The 25,081-nt window shown below is 38.6% G+C and overlaps 1 protein-coding gene across 1 annotated transcript in view; it reads right to left on the bottom strand.

Moving 5' to 3' along the window:
• The window catches only part of LOC121673380 (ephrin type-A receptor 6), a gene marked incomplete at its 5' end in the record, with an annotated part of 112,048 nt that overhangs the window by 55,236 nt on the left and 31,731 nt on the right, over nucleotides 1–25,081 (bottom strand). Inside the window, 2 exons of the mRNA XM_042046647.1 lie at nucleotides 7,054–7,115; nucleotides 21,042–21,164. Coding sequence (XP_041902581.1) covers nucleotides 7,054–7,115; nucleotides 21,042–21,164 — 185 coding nt within the window. The remainder of the gene's footprint in view (nucleotides 1–7,053; nucleotides 7,116–21,041; nucleotides 21,165–25,081) is intronic.

Below are 25,081 nucleotides of genomic sequence, written 5' to 3'. Positions count from 1 at the left end.
TTTGGTACTAAATGAGGTCAACTGATAATTTCTTCTTCATTCAACTGTTGACAGAATTCCATGCAGACTTAATTATTATTAATAGGTTCCTTTAATTCAATTAAATATAATTACTTTAGTTCATTTTAAATGCTAATGAGTGATCCTACATGAGAACCTAAGTGACTCTTCAACCATTAAAAATATGGGTAATCTTTTTATTATTAAAAAGTATTTGCAAGATGAAGCCCTTCCAAAGGTTATTATGAGGTGCAACAACCACCCTCTGATCTGGAGGCACAGCAAGAGCAGCCCTGTGACCTGTGGCCCTGCTTTCCTCACGCAGCTACAGCAGGAAGGGGATGCCCTGGAATAACCAGGGGTCCCTGCCCACTTTGGTGCACTGGAACACAGCTGTCACAGAATCACAGACCTGGAAGGGTTTGAGCAGGGAACAAATCATCTCTCACCCTGTGTCATTCCTGACATGCTTTTATAACCTGCACTTGAAGACCACTAGGGCCATTATTTCTTATTCTGTCCACTTTATACCATACTTTATATAAGGTGCCTCCCTTGAGCCTGGCACTTGGACTGGCACAGATTTCAATTCCTCTTTGCAACTGTTTTTTATGCCCACCAAGACTAAATATCTCTCCTGCCCTTTTCTTTGGGCTTCACACTGGTTCAGTCCACAGATCTCATTTCCTTGGCTACTTTTCATTTTGATTTTATTGTGGACTCTGCCCAACCACTCCATGCAGTTCCTGAAAAACTGAGGTGCAAACAAGGCAGTACTCTGAGGCCTTGCCAGTGTGAAGCAGAGAGGAAAAAAAACACTTCACAGACCTTGCAGGGGAGACTCCTATTTGTCGATTCCATGGTGGTATTTGCTGTTTGCATTTGTCACAGCAATGCAAATGCCCCTGACCTACCCCAATTTCTACAGTAATTTCTTTCATCAGACTTCTGTCTGAACAGGCGTTTTCTTTCCTCTACTCTATAGCTGATTATTCCAGCCACAGTGGAGTATCGTGCCCTTGTCTTTACATATTTCTAATTAATTTTAAGCTAATTAGTTACTAAATTATTTCTTAAATTTGTTGTGATGATTTTAAATCCTAGCTCTACCCTGCTGACAGCCTGTGTTCCTTCTCAGCTTTGTATTGCCTGAAAATTTCATAGTTTAGTTGCAGTGTCAGGATCCAGAAGTTAAAAAAAATCTGGGGAAACACAGAGTGCAGAACAGCCCTACTTCATACATCTTTCCATCCAAATTCCATTCCCTCCACACAGGATGTAGCCGATACAGCAGAAATTTCATGAAGACCACATTTCTCTACCTGCTCACAAGGATCTCATGTGAGAGAGTTTTAAAGCCTTACTAAAGCCAAAGTTTACAAGATCAACTGCTTCTCCCTCAGCCACAAAGCCTGCGCCCTGCTACAAAAGGAAACCAGATCTGTTTGACAGAATTAGTTCTTGACAAATCCAGGTTAGCTCACACTTATCTCACTGTTATCTTTAAGATGCTTAGACGTTGTTTGATAATTTGTTCCAGAAATCTTACAGAAGTTGACATTAAGCTGACTGGCTTGTAATTTCTTGGCTTCTTTTTTCCTCTCTTTTAAAAGACATTCAAAATCCCTTCATCTAAAAGACACTGGCTCTGTTCTGATCTTCTGATTTCCCATTCTTGACAAATTCACAAAGGTAAAGAGCACACTGAAAGAGTCCACATAACCTATCAAATTCTTTTTGCCTTCTAATGTAAGACAGTTTGTAATAAATTTCCTGTTGCTCAGTACTAAGAATATTATGGTATTTAATGTGTAAGTAAGAAAATCTACATATTAGAAATCCCCAGCATTTCTAAATGAACTTCTCACAGCAGCATCAGAAATGCTGCTTATGTGTCCTTTTAGCAGGGTAAAACATTGCTTGAGAACAAATGCTGGCTCTGTAGCATCAGTGACAGCTTCTCAGTGCAATCTTAGATCACTTCAATACATGTTGCTTACAATTTCACTGGTAAGGTAATGCAATCTTTCAAATTCACTTTCTAATTGCTCAGTCTGATTTTGGTTAAAAAAAAAAAAAAAAAAAAAATTGTATCAGCAGTTTCCAGGTTTCCAGTGCAGGTTTTCTATTTTACAGACTGACTTTTGGAAGCAAAATGCCACCTTTATCCTGCCAGGAAAGGAAAGTGCCTCCAATAAATTAAAGTGCGCATGAATGCTGCGTGGGGAAGCAAAAGAGGGAATATTAGTTATGAGCACCAAGGTTGTTGCCTCTCTGAATGCAGATAAATAATAACAGGAGCCATTAAACTTAGAAAAGACCATCTGGCTTCTCTTCCTCACAGCTTACTCTGTCTGGGGAGGCCATGTTAGATGGATATACAACACACACTTTACTACATTGTTTCATAGACTTTGCTACAAGTGTTCATTTTTGTCTTTTCTCCCTTTCCCCTGAACTTGCTAAATGTGTCTGCCAGAGCATCTAAACTGAAAAAAGGGTGAGTGTGATGGCAAAGCTGCTCTGAGAATAACTTCATAACGATTACTGCAAGAAAGAGCACTATATCATAATATTGTCTCCATCTAGTAACACTTATCTTAGCCTCTGCTAGGCCAGCCTCGAGGGATTAAAACTTGAAGCTGAATTCCAGGGTTTCATTTGCTGTACAGTATGCTGCAGTTGGTGCTCTAAGGCAATTAAGCAAATTTCTTACAGACTCTCTGAAATAAAAATATATGTGTGGCAGCATTTCCACTTACTATGCTTGCCTGTATATAAATCTAACTTTTTTCAACAAGTATTTTAATTTTCTGAAGCAAATGGAAATATATCAGCACCAGCTTTTGGGTAGGAGGAGGAGAATTACAATGGCAAGCACAAAGGTGCTGCTGTGATTATCCCAGGGAAATGCATCGCTTCCTTTTACAGCTCTGAGATTCACAAAACTGGGGAAGACTGGAGCATCTTTCAAACTTAAATACCTCTGTCTATTCAGCACACCTTGGACGCTGAGCAGGAACAAAGCTCTGGTAGTCTGTAGCTGCAGGAAAGTATGAAAGAATTCAGTATTCTGGTGATATTTTTTGGTCCATTTTACATGATTCTGTGTAGCCAACACAAACCTCCTCCAAAAGGCAGCTTCCAGACATGTTCCTTTTCTGTGTTTAAATCCATGCCCACACTGCCTGATGCACGAGGAGGTGAGCAGAGACCACAGCCAGCATAGAGCTCTGCAGGTATCATTCTTCTCAAGAAGCCACCTCATCTCCTAATCACCCTGCTCCTGTCCATGTGATGCTAAATCCAATTATTTCATCCAAGAATGACCCCTTAAATGGAACTGTGAAAACAAAAGGGAGCAGATGAGATTTGAATCTGAATAACCCCATGAATCTGTGAGGCACAGGCTTAGAGAGTGGGCTCAGGGGGGATCGGTGTGGCAGGGTGAAAAGACCAACCTAGGGGAAAGGACTTTTGTAGGAATTATTGCAATCATCTCCAACCCACAGCAATGGCAAACTGCCAGACTGCTTGCTAACAAGGTTTTGTGGGTTTTCAGCTTTTTTTCTGGTTGTTGTTTGTGGTTATTATGCATCTCTCCTGGTTGTCTTTCTTGTCGTATCTTCTGCAGCCTGTAACAACAAGCCCGAGCAAACACATCTGACTGCACCTAGTCTGTCTTATCACTAACATCTTTCTATCAATACAGAGAGCTGCCCTTTCAACCCTTCTTGCCTTTATAATTTGCCTCATGTGCCTGCAGAGTAAGTGATTGCTGAGATCTCTGTGACACAGGCAGGTGCTAAAACATAACGACAACGAGCCCCATCCGAAGTCTGTGTGTGAAGCTTGTAACAGGAAATTTTACCTGGGTCTCCTCAATTCCCAAAGGTCAGCCACTTTCTTTCCAAGCACGGATTTCCTCTGTCTGGAAGTTGTTGGTGTAATGCTGAAAGAGGCTTCTAGCCCCTGAGGAAATACTTAGCTGGAAACCCACATCCTTTTTCAGAGAAATCTCTCCAAGTGTTACCAGAAATGAAGCCACATGAACCTCATTTCTGGGCAGACAACTGCTTTATTGATAGAAAATTTCAGGTATACTTTTGTATATGATTAACCTACATGTCTCAATCTCATATGATAAAAAAATCCCAAACAACACTACAAAAAACTAAGTTCCATCTTTTGTAAATGAGTTTTATATAATTGTGAAAATAATGCAGTATTTCTGAGGAAAACTCAGTGTCAAGTGTATCCAGCAATTTAGGATGTCTGATGATGCACAATCACTGAAATTAATTACCATCATCTTACAAAATTGGTTCTAATTAGCTGATGCCTTCCCACTAGAATATCTCTGAAGCAGCTTCATATTGCAAATCCTTGCCAACATTTTTTACCCAAAAGCTCAGAGTTAGCAGCTGGCATACAGGATATTTTGTGGGGTGGGGAAGACATAATTCAGCCCAGCTTGCTGTTAAATCCATGCAAATAGCAGAAAGTGGACACTGCTCTCAGAAAAGCAAGGAAGTAAAGGCTGTTAAGATTTTAGGGGTGAAAGATTAAAGGCTGGGGGGAGGCTTCTGATTCATGGCACAATCTGTACTGGCATGAAAGCAAATATCCCACCATGGCTGTGAGGAGGGTGATGGCAAATGGAATTCTTCCTCTGGAATACCCTCATATGGTTCACCACAGAATCTCACTTTGAATTTGTAAGACTGACCCATTTTTGCTGGCTTTTGGAGAAACACAGATGGAGTGATGTACTAGGGAATTTTTGCTGGCTGTGGTATGTTGGGAAGTATTTCTTATGGTGAGAAATGGACTTCTTTCTCCTCTGAGTAAAAACACTTTGCACTGGAACAATTGATTCCTTTAAATAATAAGAAAGACAGACTGTCTTATAAGCCCTTCCAAATCCCACAACATTTGTTATAGTCACTGAATGCCTTTCACTAGGATTGCTAAAGATAAAGCCTCTCTGCTTCTTTGTATCTTCACAAAAGCTTTTAAAAATGTGGACTTATATCTGCAGGAAACAACTATTATTAATGAAGCAGCTGGATTTCTTTTTAAATAGGTTACTTTGCAGCCATTTGCTCTGCTAATTATTAAACAGAAATGCTGACATATATCTACAGTGCTTTGGGATGTTGAATATTATCTAAAGTACATTTAAAAAGCATTTTAGAAGAATAACCCATATCTGAAGCGTGAATTGAAGCTGTAAAATAACATACATGAAAAACAGCTGCAGAAATTATTAGCTCACATTTCCCCCCCCAGAGGTTCTGCTTCCAGATATATCCAATGCAATATGAGACGCATTGCTCCACAGTAACATTGTAATTCTGCTGATGCCACTTTCTATTAAAGTATCATAATAAGTAGTAACTGTTCTGATAAATGAATGCATGTGAAATAAACGTGGGATATAGATATCACACAGAGCCATTCAGAGGAAGGTAATTCTCTCTCATGAATTATTTCAGGACTTGGTTCCATTCTCTTCCATGAAATTCTGCACACACACACACACAGAACAATGTTTCAGATCACCAGACACATCTTCCTGGGGCACTGCTGAAAAATTACAGAGCAGGGAAGCTGCTACTCAAATCAGTGGCAGTCCCTCTGCTGCAGATGGACAGAGAGATGAGCCAGAAAGGAAAAGGGAGTAATTTTTAAAAACTACCCAGCGTCTAAGACATGGATGATATTAAATGTTCCATAAAAATAGCTTGATTTTGAGAAATCAGCATATTCTCACAGGAAACTGTGGTGCTGGTGTGTTTCTGGCAACACAATAAGTATCTTTTAGGTGTCTTGACAACGGAAAATGAAAAATTATTTGGGAGAGTCGGTGAAGAGGACAACAAGAAATGTTAGATAAATATTACTATGGAATAATCAAAACCAAAAGAAAGGAGAATCAGTGTCTACAGGTATCTGTGGCAATGGCTCTGCTGTACTGTATCCTTTGTTCCAAATGCTCTTCTCTTTTTGCTCCCCCTCTTCCCAAAAGTACTGCCTGCATGACTTTCTCCCCTCTCATGTACATCTTCTTTCTAAAGTGCTGGGTGCTTTTCACTCCTGCTTATTCACTTTTTCCTCTTACCAGGTCCTTCTTCCTGCTACCAAAGCATCCTTCAATCACCATCACCAAGATTTTCATGCCAGTATTTCCACAGCTCCCTGCTGAACGTCTCTCCTTTGGGGTACCCTTTCAAACAAGTTCCCAAGCCCGTGGGACTTCCCACAACCCCAGATTTACCATTCTGCAGGATGGAAATGGCAAGGCAGTGAGCTACTGAGAGCTGGTGCTTACTTTTTAAGACAAATCTGAAATACTTGACATTAAAATTATTCACACAAGGTCTTAGGTCAGTGGGCCTCTGGAGCATTTCCAGGGGTTCTGTTAAAAAAGAGACTATTTTAGGGTAAGTTTAGCTCACAGAGGGAGTCATCCTTTCCTTTTACTTTTCTAAGAAGAATTAAATACAATTTGCCATCCTATTACTCACATTTTCTTTAGCCCTTCTTTAATGTTTACTAAGGACCTTTGGGGGTTAATTAATGCCAGGACATTTCACCCATGAACTGTTTTCTAATTCAATTTGTTAAATGCAAGTAGCCATAAATATTATAAATCAATTACTGAGTATATTCTATGCTTCACCAACCAAAAAAATTGTAACAGTATTTTTGAAGGTGATTGAGAAAAATGAACCACTTCCATAAGGCCAGGCATTTATGCTTCAATTTATCTTTTCTTTCACAACAACACAATTTGAAATACATTTTGCTAAATACAGGAACTACTTTTGTAGAAGAAATCAATTATATTCTCAAGTTTAAATCTTCTTTATTTCCAGCCATGCTCTAATGTATTACTGTACCTCAGAAATGTACCCTGGGGAAAAGGCTTCTATTCTTCACTAAAAATCCATGAATAACATTATGTAGAAATTAATTCGTGATAAATGATTTAAAATCTTAACCTAGAATGGTGTCTTATTCAAATGTCATCAGAAAATGGCACCTCACCCGCAGGAAGGAGTCAAGGGATCCATTCTCCATGTATTCAACTACAATCATTACTGGTCTGCCTGCAAAACAGCAAAGAAACACATTAGGATTATAAATATATTATGGGGCTTTTATAATTCTAGATGTTCCGCAGAGGTTATTCACAGTAGCTAAATATGTAAAATATTTCCAAAATTCTCATTTATATCACAAACACAATTCCTTGTGTTACTCTTCAAGAATTATATACTATCCTTATCTTTTTTTTTTTATTATTTTTATTGGATTAGCTGAATGCACATCATTCACTTTGGTGTATTCTCCCTTAAAAATGATCGAAGAAGAGCCTGTTATATCCAAATAGCAAAACTTGCTGTGCCATATTTTGGACTATATCTGAATTAAGGTAAAACCCAAATATTCATAAGCCATGTCCAAGTAATTACAAACTGAGGGTCATAATTTTCCTCTCAAAGAAAAACATCTCAGTGACTTAGAAACAGAGGAGACAGATAGAATGGGGTGTCACCAAAAAAGCTCTTCTAGATTTCCTAGATGGGGTGTGTATAATCCAGCAAAACTCTGAGTTCATATGTTTGTAAATACATAAAATATACACAGTGTTACTCAAAGCAAGGTTTTGTTCAACTTGCACAGTCCCAGGGTGGCACCATATCCAGATTGAAGCAGAACAAGACATTACATTTATTTCTTATAAGGATATCCAAATCTGAAGGCACACTTTTAAACTGTGTACTTAAATAGCAGCTCACTGCTGGTACCCTTTGAAAAACCACCCCTCTACAAGTGCTTGGCAGGAGAAGGGCAACCAGGCTGCTCAGCAATGTTTAGAATTATTAATATCCCAAAGAAGCCATTCTATACAAAAAACTAATGAAGAAGAATGTTAGTAAGATTAGGAAGGAGGTGAAAGGTCTTAAAATGGCAGACCTTTCTTTCCATGGGAATGGCCACCTCTTTTGGGGTTCGTGGGAAACCACAGCTATGCCAAGTGGTGACATTGAGAGTCTACCATCTCACCTCCTCAATACAACATCAGCCAGGCCAATATTCTGCAAGCCCAAAAGAAGACTCTTTCATCCCTTTTTTTCCCTCTTCTGCTCAAATTATGGCTGTGATTTGTTTGGTTGAGGGGATGAGAAACAAACACAATACTCGGGCTGATAAAGCGTAGAAGTGCATTTGGATTGTTCCAGCACAACTCTTCATTTCTGTTCAGTTTGGTTAACAGTAAAAGTGTTTATTAAACTGTCCACAGTGTACAACAGGCCACAGCCAGGTATTTCTCCTGTGCTGGTACAGTTAACCTTCAATTTAAGAAAGTGAATGATCCATTTCTGTGTTTGTCCCAGCACGCTGACCCAGAGTTTTGGGTTCCTGGTGATGCCCCTCCACACAGCTTAGTCTGGTCTTTCCGTAGTTCCTATCAATATTGCCTCATTTCCTCTAATGAAATTTGTGATTATTTCTGTATCAACTCTCATGTTTACATCTTCAATGAATAAAACACTTCATAGTATTGTCACAATACTACGACATTTTTTTGTGTGAAAATTCTGGGATGCCTTAATGGATAGGCTTTAGGAAGTGTGAAGAGTTACCAGCTTCTTTTTAACTGAATGTTTAGTCCCAGCTGCTGATGTGCATCTGCCACCAAAGCAATTATATTCATCTGCACCCATTGGTTATACCCTGGCTTTGCGTTATAAACTTAAAAGATACATCATTCTTAAGCTCCTAGAGATCAGAGTGTTGCAAAAATTTATGTTTCCTTTAGTTCAGTTTGCTAATGATGACTGGTTGTACAGCCCAGCCTCTTTAGTTTCAAGCACATGAATGCTCTAGATTCCCTTACCTTTATCATTTCCTTACTGTCGGGGGCTGACACCTCCACATGAAAGGAAAACCCTGTAATCCAGGGAAGTAAATAAACTGCAGCCTGATGCTAGAGAATCTTACACTGTGCAGAACCCTCTCAAGCAAGTAGTAATTTCTGAATTGTTGCAGACAATAGCATTTTTCAATAAATAGGGGTGTAGAGTTGGCTTTCAGATGGCATATTTTGTCAGGTGGAAGTTACCCAGAAACTTCTCTTTCTGGGTAAATCAACAACTAAAATGCCTGTATGGAAAATCTGCATTTGAAAGGAAGGACAAATGGAGCTTTAAAACAGTGCCCCTGGTTTCCTGTGGGTAATCCTTGGGCACTCTACACTTTCCAGAAGCTGTAAGGTTCTCTAGAGGTTCACAGGCTGTCATTACAGCTTTTATGTTCCTTAGATTCATATCCTTCAACACAAATTGTTTTCACACTTTGTAAATGGAACTATTAATTCTTCTACATTCTCCCACAAAACATTCTCTCCAAAAAACCCCCACCTGTACTTGCTTTTACTCAGACCCTGTGCTGCTAGGTTAAAGTAATATGAAATGTGTTTATATGCATTTATCTGTGGATTTATTTTTTCACTGGACAATGAGGTTTTAAACTACTCAACTTGAACGACTTGAAATGACATGCCTTAACACAAAACCAGCTCTTCCAATTGACAGCACAGGAATGGCACTAAATACACCAAAAAAGTGCAGCATTTTCCTTCAATCAAGTTGCTGTATATCAGAAAATCAGCATATCATCAATAAATTTAGCCACTTAGGCTGATAGCTTCCCACTGACTCAGTCTGTATTACTTGCCATCCTACCTAAATTTCAAATGAAATTCAGATTGTGTCAAGACACCACAATGTGTCATGACACCATGAAAATAAACCTGGCTCCATCACTTGATTATCTCACACAAAAATCTTTAATCTGGAAACAAACCTAAATTCTGAATTAATCAGGTTTTTAGTGTGACAGCACTTGATAAAAGCCACCTGATTTTGGCTACAAGTTTAATGTACCCCTGGAGCTATCTATGTATTCCAAGTCGGACTGTGACAGTGGAATTTTTAGCCAGCACAGTGTTTGTCTTTGGAGCACCCGTGGATCAAAAATGTGTCAGCTATTGTTAGGGTGACTTGAAGAGTAAAAAACTCTGGTACACCATAGAATCTAATGGGAACTTTTATCATCAAAGTGGTAGCACTGGCTCTATTGCCAGCATGTTATCCTTTACCAAGTACTGCAATTTGAGTCCAGAAAAGGTTGTATCTGCTGGACCCCTGCAAAAACACAAAATACTGCTTTTGTTTTAAAGAGAACTACAAAACTGACTTTAAAAACAATACTGGAAGATTTCTAAACTAGTATAGTGTTTGCATCTAAATAAATAAATAAAAAAGGACTATTACTTATCATGAAAATGCATGTTGTTCTCATGATACTAAGAATTCTTCATCCTCAAAACACGAATGAATAAATGGGAGGGGGCAGAGAAGTCTCTGACACAGAGAAGCAATCTTTGGTTATTTTATCAAGGGGTAGGCTAATGCAATGCTGGAATGCACTGAATTATTTTCCGAGGATTGCTTATAGCACAAAGATGGAGAAGTTAAACAGGTTTAAGGACAAAGAGCAGTGGGATACAGATAGCAGCAAAGGCTCTCCTGGCAGTGACAATGACCTCTGTCTTGGCTGCACCTCCTGGGATAGGAACACACCCAATCTCCAGTCCAAAGAATTGCACAGTTCAGGGAAGTGTTTCCACACAGATACAGGGACAGGCACAGGAGAAGCATCTGAAGAACTGAGTTAATTTTACAGTCAAGAGCCACACAAGAGAAGGAATGGGAAAAGGACACTGAAAAAGGTATGAGCTGAGTGCTTGGAACCAAGGAGCTAAAAACTGCAGGCATTGCTGGAGGAGAGCACACAGCTTCTTGTTTGAATTGGGGGACGATGAAATAAAAATGTTTGAAGATGGATTCAAGGATCAAATCAGTCAAACAAATCAGACTTGCAGCAGTTTTAGATGCTTAGCACTGCTGGAGTGGGGAGTACTGTGACAAAACAGACTTTTAGAGTAGAGGAATTATATAGCATCCTGAGGCAATAGGTTTGAGCCCCAAATATGGATTTTACACACGATATATGTCACAGGTATAATTTGCAGCACATTATAACAGATGCATCATTTTACTACATAGTTAAGATAACAACATGAGATAATAACTGTACTTATAAGACACACACTGATACCATACCCACATTCGCAGTTCTCATAATTTTTGTGAAAGTATAAATATTCCCACCCCAGACACATGTGGGATATTGTCTAAAGCAGCTTCCCCTCCTTGCACATGGAGTAACTGTGGCTCTGGGAGATCCATTTCAGAGTTCCAGCATGTCAGAAAGCCACACTGAACACACAAGAGCAGTACTCGGGCTTGGCACGATGCAGGAAAAGGACAGCAATTTATCAGAACTGAGATGAATTTATAGAAGGTGCAGGGGCTCTTCACTATTTTGAGGCAACTCCCACCATGTGACAAGAAGCTGACTGGTTTTGACAACTTTCTCCTAGAAAGTTCTTTGCTGAAGTTCTCCCACCCAGCTGTACTGCAATGCCATTCAAACAAAACCAGTGAAAATGACAAACAACCTGCATTGATGTCATGCCACCTCCGAATATGCTGCAATTTTGTATTTTCCATTGATCAATCTGCTTGACATTTTTTTAATAAGCAGGAATGCAAAAAAAAGAAAAGGAAAGAAATCCATACATTGCCGAATAATGTAAAATACCGATTAAATCTAAAATACACATTGTATATATTTTTAGTTCTCTATTTCTTTTCCACAACATAAGATTTTGATAGCATGCAATTTAATTGAATGCCAGAGTGATGAATAAGGAGGAGTATCTGAAGTGTCATATCAATGACAAAATATTCAGCTTGTTGTCTCCTGTTGTCATTTTAAATAATGCAGCAAAGCCTCCTTTAATGAACGTTTTTTGTAAGATTAATCCTCCAAAAAGAATAGTGAGCACATGTTCCTCTTCTACACACTTATCATGAAATCTCTAATACCAATTATGAGGATAGATTTGTTAACATAAACACATGATACTCATTCTTGCACTTAAAATAGCACAGGTTGGCACCTGTTCCCTGGCTTGTATTAGAAAATACTGCTCCATCACTTCTGCAGATCAGAATCCACGTGGCTCAGGAAATCACCTCCTTATCAGGCATCTTTTCATTCCAAAGCCATGTTCTGCTGTTGGTTGCCCACTGATTTATCTCCTGCTAAAGCCAGAGAGATAAGACAGCCCCAAACACAGGCACGCCCTCACAGGACTGTGCCTTCCACGCTCCCACAGCACTCAGGGCACCCCCAGGGCAAGCCACAGGAATGCGCAGGCCTTGGGAGGCACTCCTGGAGCCCACACCTGCTCCATTCATTACACATCCCTTCAAATCCGAGAGCCACGGGCTGGCACTGCGGCTTCCCCTCTCCTGTCACGATTAAAAATGCATTTGTATGCACCAGAAAGGAATTCATTTCAGTGGATAAAAAAAAAAAAAAAAAATCCCGTAATTCAAAATGGGTGGAGGAAAAGAGAAAGAAAGAAAATGAAAGATTATGAAAAAACCAATTAAAAAGAATTCCGCCACTTTGCATTTTTGTCTTTGCATTGTTAGACCACATCAATTCACATGAAGCCAATGTGAATTTTACTGCAAGCCACCCCACTTGAATTATTGACTCACATTACAAAAGGCCCCTGACTAAGACCTGTGTTCAAGAAATAGAAGCTGCAGTTCCAGACTCCTGCTTGAGAGTTCGGAAGCCAGAGTTTGCAAACAGGATAGGATAACATATATACATCCTAATCACATAACTTCCTAATCACTTATCTTGCTGCTAGTGCATTTTGGATTTTCTCATGTCTATATACCATTTCCCATTAGTTAAGTTAGTTTAGTCAGGGGAAGATACCTCTGCAAAATCAATTAATAACAATACAAAATACATGAATAACCGCAAAGTGCTGGTTAGTTGTTAGTAAGGTATGGCCACACAGCTATCACTGCCAGCTGAAGAAGATTTATTGTATCAACACAATCTGGAAACACTGCTCTCTGAGCTGTTTTCCTGTAATTATACATTAAATGCTTTTCCACTTGCTACTCTGTGACCCACTGGCAAGAATTTATGCCTGTTGGTGTGTTGGAAGCCAGGAAAAGTCTGTATATATAAAATACCTTCTCAAATCTCCTGGCCCTCCCCTCTCACTGCAGCCAGCACTGCAAGTGGTTCTCCTGGTTCCTCACAAAGGGAGAATGTGCTTTGGACAACAGAAATTTGAGCATTCCTGCTGGTCCTGCAAGCCCTAATCCACATCAATCCCCCAGTGTGCCTACAAGATATTCTGGAAGATACTGAGGAAAGGAAAGTGGAACTGTAAAGAGAAAGCAGCTGTGTCGTTTCCATTATTTATTTTCTGATCCTTATCTTTCCATGAGAGAAGCAAGTGGAATGCAGGAGAGGGTAAAACCAAAAGAAATAGGTTTTTTGTCACTACTTGGAGATTGGGTAGATGAGAGAGAAATAATGGCTAAAATTGCATTATAGAAATACAAAAACTGGCATAAATTTTACTTTTTCCCTTGCATTTATACTTTCAGATCTGTATATTTGAATAAAAAGAATTTAATTTCTCCAGGTTCCTATTTGTTGGGTTGTTTATCTGTGTCATCTCTCTCTACATATATTTATTAGCATTACAAAGACAATATGGATGAACAAAGTTCAGTTTCACTCCTGCTGCTTATATTTACATGGATATTATAAGCAGAAATTAAAAAAACCCAATGCCTTTATTAGGGTGAGAGGGATTATTTGAATTCAGCAGTACAGATGGGGCAGAACAAGCGTTGGTGCACTGCAGACCAGTTCTGAAAGCTGCCATTTAGGGTTTAAGGAATGACAAAATCATGAGTCAGAAGAACAAACAGTGCTCAAGGATTGCATTTTTGACCATCTTATCTCCAATCCTATGTTATATCATCCCATTTTAAACGAGGAAACCACAGCATTGAAGGCCTTTATAATATAAAGTTGTCCCCCTGTATGAGTTGGCGGGAGAAGGTAGAATAGTTTCTTTACAAGAATAGGCAATTTGCAAAAGACAAGTCACAAAATATTTTGGCCACTGTTTTAAATTAATTATATTCTGGGGGAAAAACCCAACCTGTTAAGAGAACTGATTCTGGAAAAGATTTATATGGCTTGAAATGTGACTTAAAATCCTAAAAATTCTGGCACTTTGGCTTTAGCATGGAAGCAGAGAATAAGAGAAAAAATCATAACAGATAACACATTCTGTTCAGATTCAGTTCAAGTGAGATACTTTTGCCCAGTTGGATTAACCAAAACAATTCACCTCAGTTATTTTGTAACTGAAATTCAGCGTATTTCACTTAATCTAATGACACCTCACCCTTAAAGTTCCTCAGAGTTCAATGCAATCCACATCCTTTTGTGGAAAGAGCATGGGATGTTCTTTGGTTCAAAATGAGACCACAGAGTCCGACTGCATCAATGATCACTTGCCCTGCTGACCCCGGAGCACGTAAAGGAATTTAAACAATGTGAAATCTGTGCACTGGGGGCTTCTGCACTTCCATATTCAGCCTGCCACAATTCATAACAAGTTCTTAGGGGACATGAGAAGCAAATTCTACTTAATCTCAGTTGTGAATTTACCTATTATCACAGGGACTTTATATTTAGAAGCTATAAGCTACAACGTGAATTTGAACAGGAGCAAAATTTTTTTAAAAAACCATATATAAGGTTACAATGAAACAGGGTTTTGTGCTTTCATAAGCATAATGACATGGTTATGGTATTATTTCAATCCTATTCTAAAATGTCATTTGTTGTTTATTCCATATTATACCTGATTGTGAAGTTTATAAGATTCTGACATGACTTCAGGATATCCTTTGTGTATTTTTCCATTTACTATTTGAGCACATTTTGCCCATTTCCCTTTAGTCTACATAAAGACTAACCTTCTGAGATACCACTGAGTTATAAAAAACTCGTGATCCTCCACTCTTCCTTTATGAGAAAGGCATCATTTCTCATGTGCAGAAGTAGTGGAGGCCATGCATCAGCACTCCTGAATGTTCCAAAACCCACAAAGGAAGCTCTGGTTGTAACATGTGCGTTGCTAAATCCAAAATTAAGAAAACAAAACATCACGAGTCAGGACTCCAGCAAATACATGATGCCCTGGACCTAACATTGTGATAATTTTGTGATCTCCTGAGGTTTTTTCTACTTCTCTTTGAGAGTCTGTACCTTCAGGACATGAAGGCACACACTGTCAAGCTTCTTCCTTCAGTTCTGATTCTGACCATGAACAAAAGTCAAGAGCTACAATGAAGATGGGCCAAGCAGCCAACTTTGGATGCAGAGGTTTTTAGACAAGAATGTACAACTTGAAGAAAGAAGAAAAATATATAAACTCACTGACACATGAAGAATGAACACAAAAGCATTAATCTCCCATAACTTAACTCCCATAACTGGAGACATCTCCATGGCTGGCAATAGCTTGATTTTCTTTCTCTGAGAAAGAAAAAGGCATTTCAAGGGAAAGAGCCTAATTTTCCTAACTGTGTGTCACAGAGAGGTCACATGAGTCTCTACAGGATTGTCTAGTCTTCACCAACTGTATAAGATACCTAAACAAAATCCAGAAAATCCAGATTTAGGCAGATTAATTCCCATACTCAGTATTTGGGCCTGGGAATGCTACTTCAGCGAGTTGAATTTGGTAAAGGCACACTGGCTTCCTACCTAAAACAGACCAAAAGTATTTTAATATCATTCAAGGTAACTATTTCTCCTGCTTCCCACCTCACAAAAATGAACCAATTCCGATTCTGCTTTTATATCCAGTGTTTTACCACTGGCTGAAAAGAGAGTTTGGATTTTTTTCCCTCAATCTTGAAACAAAGAGAAGCTGTGTGCAACTTATTTACAAATACATTCTGTGTGTATCTGTCAGGCTCCTCCTGTTCTCCTCTTCATATGTTTCTGCTCCTGGTAGTAAGGAACAGCAACTTGCTTCAACTCACATGCTTGTAACAATAAATTTCCACATTTTCTGTAGTCAGATTTTAAAAATATGCAATAGTAGTGAATATTGTGTAAAAATGACCACATATGCAAATACTTTTTTGTGAACTTCTAGGATTTAAATGTTTGGAGTTGTTTACCATGCCCCTCTGAGCATGAAATGAGATATTTAGCAAGGGTGGAGAGTGAGAACCTCATTTAATCATGTCCTACACTCAGAGCTTAATCCCAGTTTTACAGTTCAAGCTTAACCCTACTTGACCAGCACAAAATATGTTTCTTTCAGTATTAATGCTACTTGCTGCTCATCCTTATTTTGGTTCTGAGGTACTCCCTGCCTGCCTAATGGAAAAGTCCATCTACATTTGAACTCCTGTTCTCAGAAAATACGTGCCATTATGTATTAGTTGTAGGGTTTGTAGGCTAAACATTCCAGTGAAACAGTACTGAGGCTGGAAAGAATAAACTGGAAGAGCCATTTGGCTCAGGTATCCCAGGAAATGCATATGCAACAGAAGAATCAATTTGTTAGTCACTGAGAAAGGATCAGCTGTTTTCATTTAACAACAAATATAGCAGGGTAGGTGCTGGAATTGAGAGTAGAGAAAAATGCATTAACTTGGGGAAAAAAAAAAGTTACTTTTCTCATTATTGGAGTACTATAATCATAGTCGAATTCACAATGTACAATTGCTCCTTGATGGTTCTTGTTGAGTAATTTTGTTCAATGAGGGTCTGTCAATACAATTTGCTTTCAAATGTCACTTTATACAATATCAAGAATAATGGGCTCACTCAGGTGCACTTGGAAATTGTAATAAAATATTAATTTTGGGCAAAAGAAAACTGATAATCATCTAGTTTAGTACTCTACAATTATGGCTGAGCTTTTTGAGGAGCTCTGTGTAATAATTGTGAACATTGCAATGCGTGTTAGACAAAGAGCCGTAAATAACCAGGCAGTAAAATACTGAAGAGGGAACATCCTATGTAGAATGTACTTTTTGTTGAAGACAGCAGTGAGCAAACCACCCTACATCACTTCCAAGTTTCTGGAAAGTAAGTGCACCCTCAATTTCTGGCATGTAATAAATTTTTTGAGGTTCACAAAGGTGGGTTGTTTCATCAAGCCAGATTTCTTTGCTTCTATTTTTCCTACAGTGTCAAGGAGTGGATAGTTAACCACTGCAAATTAAGTTGTAGGAAATAACTGATGCTCACACTTCATTACAAAAGTCCCATCAGGATACTTTCACAGAAGCTTCAGAGAGGGGCTCTGTGAGTGGAACTGGGGGCAATGGCCCAGCTGCTGACCTCGTGGGGAGATGATGTTCACAGAGAGGTGTTTATGGCAAGAATAATGTTGATGGTTCTCCCACCTCTCCTGCTAATGCAGTTGGAATGCTGAACAGTCTGAAGGAGAGGTTTGGCTAACAGGAACTTTTCCATAGTTTCTCAGAGCCCAACACCCATCTCTAGTTCTTGTTGAGAGAAAAACTTAGGAGTTTAGCTTGAAAGGAACAGTAGGAGAGGTATTTGCTTTCCCTCCTTTCCTCTGCAGCTCAGCAAGCTGAGCAATCTGTCTGGTTCTTCAAAGACAGCAGCGCACTGTGAAGCTTCCTGCCTGTAACTTCTGCCAGGCAACACGGGTGGGCATTTACACAACAAACCCTTCACACGTCACTTCAATCAGGGGCTGTGAGCTAAGAGTTTCCCCAAAGTGGAGCAAAGAACAGGGTGTTTAGTTTGGAAGAGCTGGAATATGAAGGGAGAGATGCAGCTCTGGCAATTTATAATTTGGGTTTTCACAACATGTGTGTGTTTGTGTGAGTGTGTCATGAAGGAAGCTTCCACAGCTTGTGCCAGTGTCAGTGTGATGAGGGAGTGGTTTAAGAATTCTATTTAATATATGCAAGGCTATCGTTTGAGAAAAAGTACTTATAGCTCATGTGAATCCATCTGTCAGTGCAGACCTATATCAGCTAAGTCATGTCAATTTGCACTGCTAACAGGTGGAATAACAAGAAATGAAGTAATTGGTGACATATATGATAGCTAAATCAAAAGGAAGCTATTGTCTGCAAATGGGCTTGTTTTTGCAAGAATCTAGGCTAGAATCTGGAGGCCTGCTTAAAGCTTTGCTTCTGGTGAAACTGCTGTACAGCAGTAAGAGACTTCTGATGTAACTATCAAATATAAGCACTACTGCATTAGAAGTTATGTCTAGGCTTTAAAAATACCTACATTCAAGACAATCTATGCAAAAAGATATAATGCCTCATCCCAACAGCATAAATTAATCTTTAAGTTGGCTAAATGAGGATATCTTTCACACAAGAGAATCTCTGCACAGTGTAAAAGCAGACACCAATTTACACAAAACTGAACATCAGCTGTCAGTGCAATGGTAAAAGAAATATACTCCTCTCAACTACTGAGATTAAAGTAGAAAGGGAAAAAAGGAGACCAACAGCTGCATTGCCCTGCCAAGCTGTTTTCCAGATACTTATTTATAGCAGGCTTTCTAGTTTAGTTCTGTGTTTCATTAAAACATCTGTGGTGAATTTTGTAGGAAAAAAAGATATAAAGATATAGAAAGTGTTTTGTCTTTAGTAAGGAATAAATTTTCTGAGTATTTGGAAGGGAATCTGCCACTTAGCTTGAATTAAAGGTTTTGGTAAATAAAAAGTATCTCATTATCTTTGTTCCCAATGACCCTAACAGCAGAATAATGCTGGCATTTTAAGTCTCCCACGTAGTTAAATTAACTGAAATCTTACACATAAGCAATATGTGAAACGATTAGGGTATAATTCTGCAGTTATTAAATGCTAAGTACCTCTGTTAGGCTTATGAGAGCTACTGTCCAACATAAGCCCAAACACCTCCACTGAATCATGCACAGCAAGAGAGTCAGTTCTGAGTCTCTTACATCCCAGATCAGCGCTACCTTGTTAAGATTTGTTTTCATGTCTTCTTTTTTTTTCTCTTTCAAAAATGTGTGGGATTGTTTTTTTTTGCTCACATGTAAAGCAAAGCTGCTTTTAGCAATTTAGAAATGGAAATGGCATCCCATGGTCATCTCAGATACAAAAAGAGGCAATTCAGAATTAAGACCGTGCTTAATATAAATGCAAATACGATAAATTAAAAAAGGAAGAGTTAAATAGCAGCACTATGGGTAAAATCACTGGGATGCATCTGTTAACAGCAATTTCTGACCTGCACTGCAGTTTCATACCACATGACCCCCCACATGCATTCTTTCTCAAAGGAACACATCTCAGCTATTGGATTTATCACAGTTCTTCACTGGCTTTCAACTACCTGACAATCTTCCTCTTCTGTAGGGTTACTGCTTGGCTAATTTTTTTTTCAGTTGCTTTTGACATAATCAAACAATAACGTTTATCTCCATTAACTTGCTAGGATATATGCTATACATCATGTAGTTGCATTTCCATTTTTTTAGTGTTTCATCAGATTGAATCAGAATTATTAGTAAAAGACATTTAATAGCAAGGCATTATGAATGAGTTTCATTAAACAAACTACTTTTAAGAGTTTTAAGTCCATAAGATCAAAATCTTTACAAGCACTCAGAAAACAATAGTCCTGAGGATCTTACAAAATTAACTTGTAGGTAGGAAGGTAGTTGAGAAGCCAGTTCACGAGTTTGAGGTCATTTGTAATTTAATAGAATCAGTGGGATGCTCTACATAACACTGTGTTCAAAACAGAGAATTTTATGGGGCCGGGAGTATTTTCTCTTTGACAGAGTTATTTGGTTGCAGATACCTAAGGGCTATTAAATACTCTGAGATATCCCATGGAGAAAAAAATACGGAAAGTATTTCACAAACTGTTGACAAAAGAAACCCAAACAGTCATAAGAAAAGACATGAAAGCTGCTGAGAAGCTTCTGTTCAAAGAAAGCAAACAATGAAATAATAGCACTTGAAATAAAAAGAAAGTAAGAATCATCTTGTAATTAGAATTATTGCAGTAGATAAAATGGGGCACAGAGAAGTACAATAGCTTCTTTTGTATAACAAGTCAATAACATTACGTAATTTTCCAATTTTCTCCCTCTTTTTACCAAAAGAGATTTTTGTTTTTATTTCAAGCAAAACTTTTAAGTAACACTACAGATAATGCAGGCTGTTCAGAAAAGATACCAGCCTGACATCAGCCCATGCACAGATCCAGTTCTGCACAGAAATATGTAGTTTGGAAAGAAACTTTGATTCAGTTTTAACTGTAGTTATATGTATTTATTCTTCATTTATTACTTTGGATAGAAGATGGTGTTTAATGGCTCCAGAAGAGAATAGATAACACACATAAGCCTGTCTTGGAAAGGATGCCTCTAACCTGTCCTCACTCATTCAGAGAATTATAGGAGTTCAAATCACGATAAAAGTTATTTTAAAAAAAAGGCGGTTTTCATGAGATACAAGTTGCAACTACCAAAGCATACAGAAGATTCAAACACCAATTTAATAGATAATTAAGTTTTCCCTTTCCAAATTCGTTTTGCTTCCATGTTTTAGCAAGGAAGCATAGATTTTTAGAGGAGAGTCACAGAGTCACACAAATTCCGAGATTTACAGTGGCATATTTAAAGTTTTCTTTCTTTGGTGCACATGGACATGCTTCATGAAATGGATGATTACAGGATACCAGGCCTTCTCTTCCAGTATTTAGGTTGGCCACTTAATTACAGACCAGTCTACCTCACAATCTCTCCTATACATTGATCCAGGAAAATGGCTCATTCCCAAAGTTACTGTCTTTTCCTTTCGGGTTGGCTTTCTAATAGAAGGGACATCTGATCTCCCTGTCTGATCAACACCAAATTTTGTTTCCCTGAGATGTGTGGAGAGATGGGGCAGAGAATGAAGGAAAAAAACTGATGTGTGGGAATAGGCTGGAATACCTACCAGAGGAAATGCTGGGGGGTAAAGATCCACCCCCTGCCACTGGATGTGGGGCCAGGATGCTATTTAAAAATCCCGCCCTCAGGAATCTCGAAAGAGACTTCACCCCAATGGTCGGAAAGGATCCTTGCAAAGAAATAAAAATGATCATTAATCAAATGGCTTGTTCTCTGGCTAACAAAAGAAGTTGACTGTTTAAAGAAAGAACAACCAAATCTCTGCAGAGTTAACGGTGGTTTCATGGGAACAGATTTCATAAAAAGCAGTTAAAAGCCTTTGTTTGCTTTTTAACCAAGTCATACAATACACAGCTTTAACCAGAAAAAGATTTTCTGTATAGTTTGCAAATGGAGAATTCCAGCACTTCTAGAAGGAATAGAAAAATTTGGTGTTTCAACAGCAAATTGCACCCGTGGGATACTCATAATGCATTCCAAATGACTCCACCATAAAGGCACGTTACAATTTTGTGTTCAAATCAAAGACAGACCAGGAGAGGTGAAGCTATACCAGCAAAGCTGTTTAACACCAGTGTTTTAAAGCCACCTGACAAAACTCATGTCAAGCAGGGGGCAAAGGGGAACCAGAATTTGCAGCTAAAATACTGAATTCTGCGTCAAGGCAGCCATGTCAGTCAGAGCTTCTGCTACATCTCCCAACCCCTTTCAATATATTGATACAGGCAAAAACCAGGAGTATGGATAATGCCTAAAGATTTTTATATATTTTTCATATATTTGTAACTTTTTGATTTTAGGCAACATGGACATGGCCCCTTTCTGCTTTGCTCTCACCAGAAGCTCAATGCATTTTATGCTTTCAACCTAATAAATGGTATATTCTTCTCATCGCCTAGATGTACAGTTTTATTCCTGGAAACAACGATTAGCTCATCCACCTCTTTTAAAACAAATACTTGTGACATATCTACTGTAGTGGTGAGAAATGAAGATGCTTTAGCATTTGATCCACTGTTTCAGCTTTCAGCCTTTGTACAGAGATCTGCAGACATCATTTCAACTTCCTCATGTTAGTGCTCAGTGAGTGCCAGCATCAAAGATGGATCTGAAATGACAGCTCTGCACATCTCACTTAAAAACACAGAGTCAAGATTCTCCCACCTGGCAATAAATCTAAACTGACAATCAGAATAATCTGTGTATTTTTGCAAGTGCATCAAGTAAGCATCCATCCAAAAATGTAGGCAATGGCAAGTTTGTTTTCCTCATCTTGCAGGTATTTCATATTTGTTCTTTGAAGAGACAAAATCATCTTGATCTTTATACACAATGAGAAAAATAAATGGCCCTCAACAGTTGGGATTTTTTTTCTCACTAATAAAAATACAGAGGGGAAAATTTACCCTCAAAACACATGCACTTACTGAATTTAAAGCAGCCTAAGAGAGCTTTGAGTTTTTTACTTTTATTTTCAAGCAAGAGTTCTATTGTTTCTCCTCAATCCATCTGTCCTTTAAATTTATTAATTAGACATGGTGCAGTCTGTGGAAAAAGAATTAATTTAATTGGCGATCTAGATGCAGTGCTTTTATATTTGATGGCTAAAGATAAGTTTTCCCTCTGGACACTCCAGAGAAGTCTTTGGCATTCCTGTAAAAGTGTTTCCAAATTCCATGGCTTTCACTTTAAAATATTTGCAGAAGTGATCATGGACAGACAGTACAGAATGCAATACACAGAAATTCAATTTTAAAATGGAAATTTTTCCATTAACTCCAAGATGTTTGGTACTAAACAGCATCTTAAAACATAAAGGCTAAATAATGAACATATGAAGACTTCCCAAATAGAACATTGCTTCTCTGTTTCAAAAGATGAATTATACCAACCATAAAGTCCAGCCACTGAGTCACACACCATATGTACAGACCTTCAGAAAAGCCAAACAGCTTGAGCTTCACCACTGACATTCTCCTCTATTTAAATGCTGTTAAATGGCAAATAGCTCTAGTTTCCTAGCAGTCTTACAATAAGTTGTTTTGTTATGCTAAGTAATGAAGACAACCCAAATTTATTTCACTCATCGTACATATTCAGAAATAAGAAACAAGGAGCAGCGAATTTTAGAGCAAGTAAATCTGTGAATACTAAGAAGAGAGCTAGAGGGCTAAAATTATTGAGGTTTTATAAGCCGCAAGTAACTAAAAGAATATGTATAAATAACACTTTTCTCTCACACTCAGAAGTTAGGATTCAGTTGCTTAAGTGTAAATGCTTTGTGTCATTTGAGATGCTCTAAAAAATCGGAGACATTCCCAACTGAGTGGCAGACAGGACATGATCTGCAGGAGATTTCCACTCTGAACGCGGCAGTAAGAAGCAAAGCAGCAGTTGGATATTTAAGAACAGGCATTGAGTGTCATTTTAGGCAACTCAATCCCATCCAAACAGTCTCCTGTCACCTCAGAAGTGTCTCTGACTAAGCAAAACACAGAGTTACAAGAACAAGACCTCATTTAATCTCTTCTAGAAATCCACAAACAGCTTCTGAAAAGGACAAAATTAGTAGCATTCAGCCCTGACCAATATCCATCAACAAAAAAATGCACACAAGTGAGAGGTGAAAAGTTCGTTCATCTTAAAGCATGCATGGTCTTAAATTAAAATACAGCCCCAGAATGAATGGACAGGTGCTTTTTTTATCATCTGCACAATGTGAACAGGGCTTGAGACTCGATTACATGACTTTATACTGGGGAGGTGATCATTACTGCAGGTAAAGCAAATTAATTCTTGTTAAGCCACATCAATCACCACCAGATGGACAGAACTTTGATAAGAGCTTTGGGCATTTACAGTAGTTTAGAAATTTAGTCAAATATTCACTTGTTTGCATAAACATTCATGAAATACTTGAATGAATCACACAGAATCACAGAATGTCTTAGGTTGGAAGGGACCCCTGGAGGTCATCTAGTTAACCAGATTTCTTGAGAAATACCATTCTGTCAGTGCACATCATACAGAGACTCGTGCTTCCCACCAGCTCTGTTTTCTGCAAAAATTAACACTCATTTTTGCAGTGGGTGCCCTCACACTACTGGGGAGATCCTTTAGTACAAGATTCTAAACTGGCAAAAGGAGACAAGAATATTTAGCCACGATTCTTCAGTGCCCTCAAATACAGTTGTTATTTAGCAGTTTACAGTCATGGATTTATTGAGGAGAATACCCCAACCTCTCCCCACTCCATATACACGATGAACATCGTGTCAGCTTTACATGGAAAACACATTAGTTACAATATTAGTTGGAAAAATGCATTGGAACTGTAGAAATATATGGCAATACTCAGAATAGCTGACAGTTCATGAAGTATCCACCACTTTCTGAGTCCTGTGATACCAGTTTGTAACTCAGTGTAAATTCTTCTGTTTCACAATAATTACAGCTAAGTGCCTGAGCTCAGAGGCAGTGGGGGAGTGCTGAATCAATTAGCCTGCCTTCCACCTTTAGCTGTTGTTCCAGGGGGACTATCATCCCACAAACTGTAGAATTTGATAGGGAAATCACTGGTATAGCATCCTAAATTGGCATGGGTTTAGCAGGATATTATCCCACTGAGCAGAAGGGCAGGAGTAGGTGGCTGGGCAAGGGAAATCCATATGCTTAGTTCAGCTCCAGAGCACAGACATTAATTAACACCCATTTATTGGCACTGCATGGTCACAGCCCGGCCAGCCAGGAGGAACAGCCACTTCTCCCAGACCACATCTCATGGCCTTGCACCAGGGACAGAACTGTGCCCTGTTCTTTGTCATTGCTGGTTTTCCTTTTTTATTGCACTTCAAAACTTTCTGCAGGTGGAATTGACCACTTCATTTGTGTACTTCTGACCATCTAACAGCTACAAATTCCAAAGCAGCTCTTTGGCTGCTTAATTTAATAAATTGGGATGAGAAGTTCTAGAGAGGTCACAATTAACTTCTGCTATTTGTTTTTACAAGTACCATCTCTTTATTGGTAACATCCAAAGAAGACTTTAGTCTATTGTTCTTTTCCCATGGCTTTTGTTTGGAAAAA

Source organism: Corvus kubaryi, unplaced genomic scaffold (assembly GCF_017639235.1).
Source record: "Corvus kubaryi isolate FWS band 111438036 unplaced genomic scaffold, C.kubaryi_AGA036_p1.0 65374, whole genome shotgun sequence".
In the NCBI taxonomy this organism is placed as follows: domain Eukaryota; kingdom Metazoa; phylum Chordata; class Aves; order Passeriformes; family Corvidae; genus Corvus; species Corvus kubaryi.
This window is presented reverse-complemented; position numbering and strand designations above follow the sequence as displayed.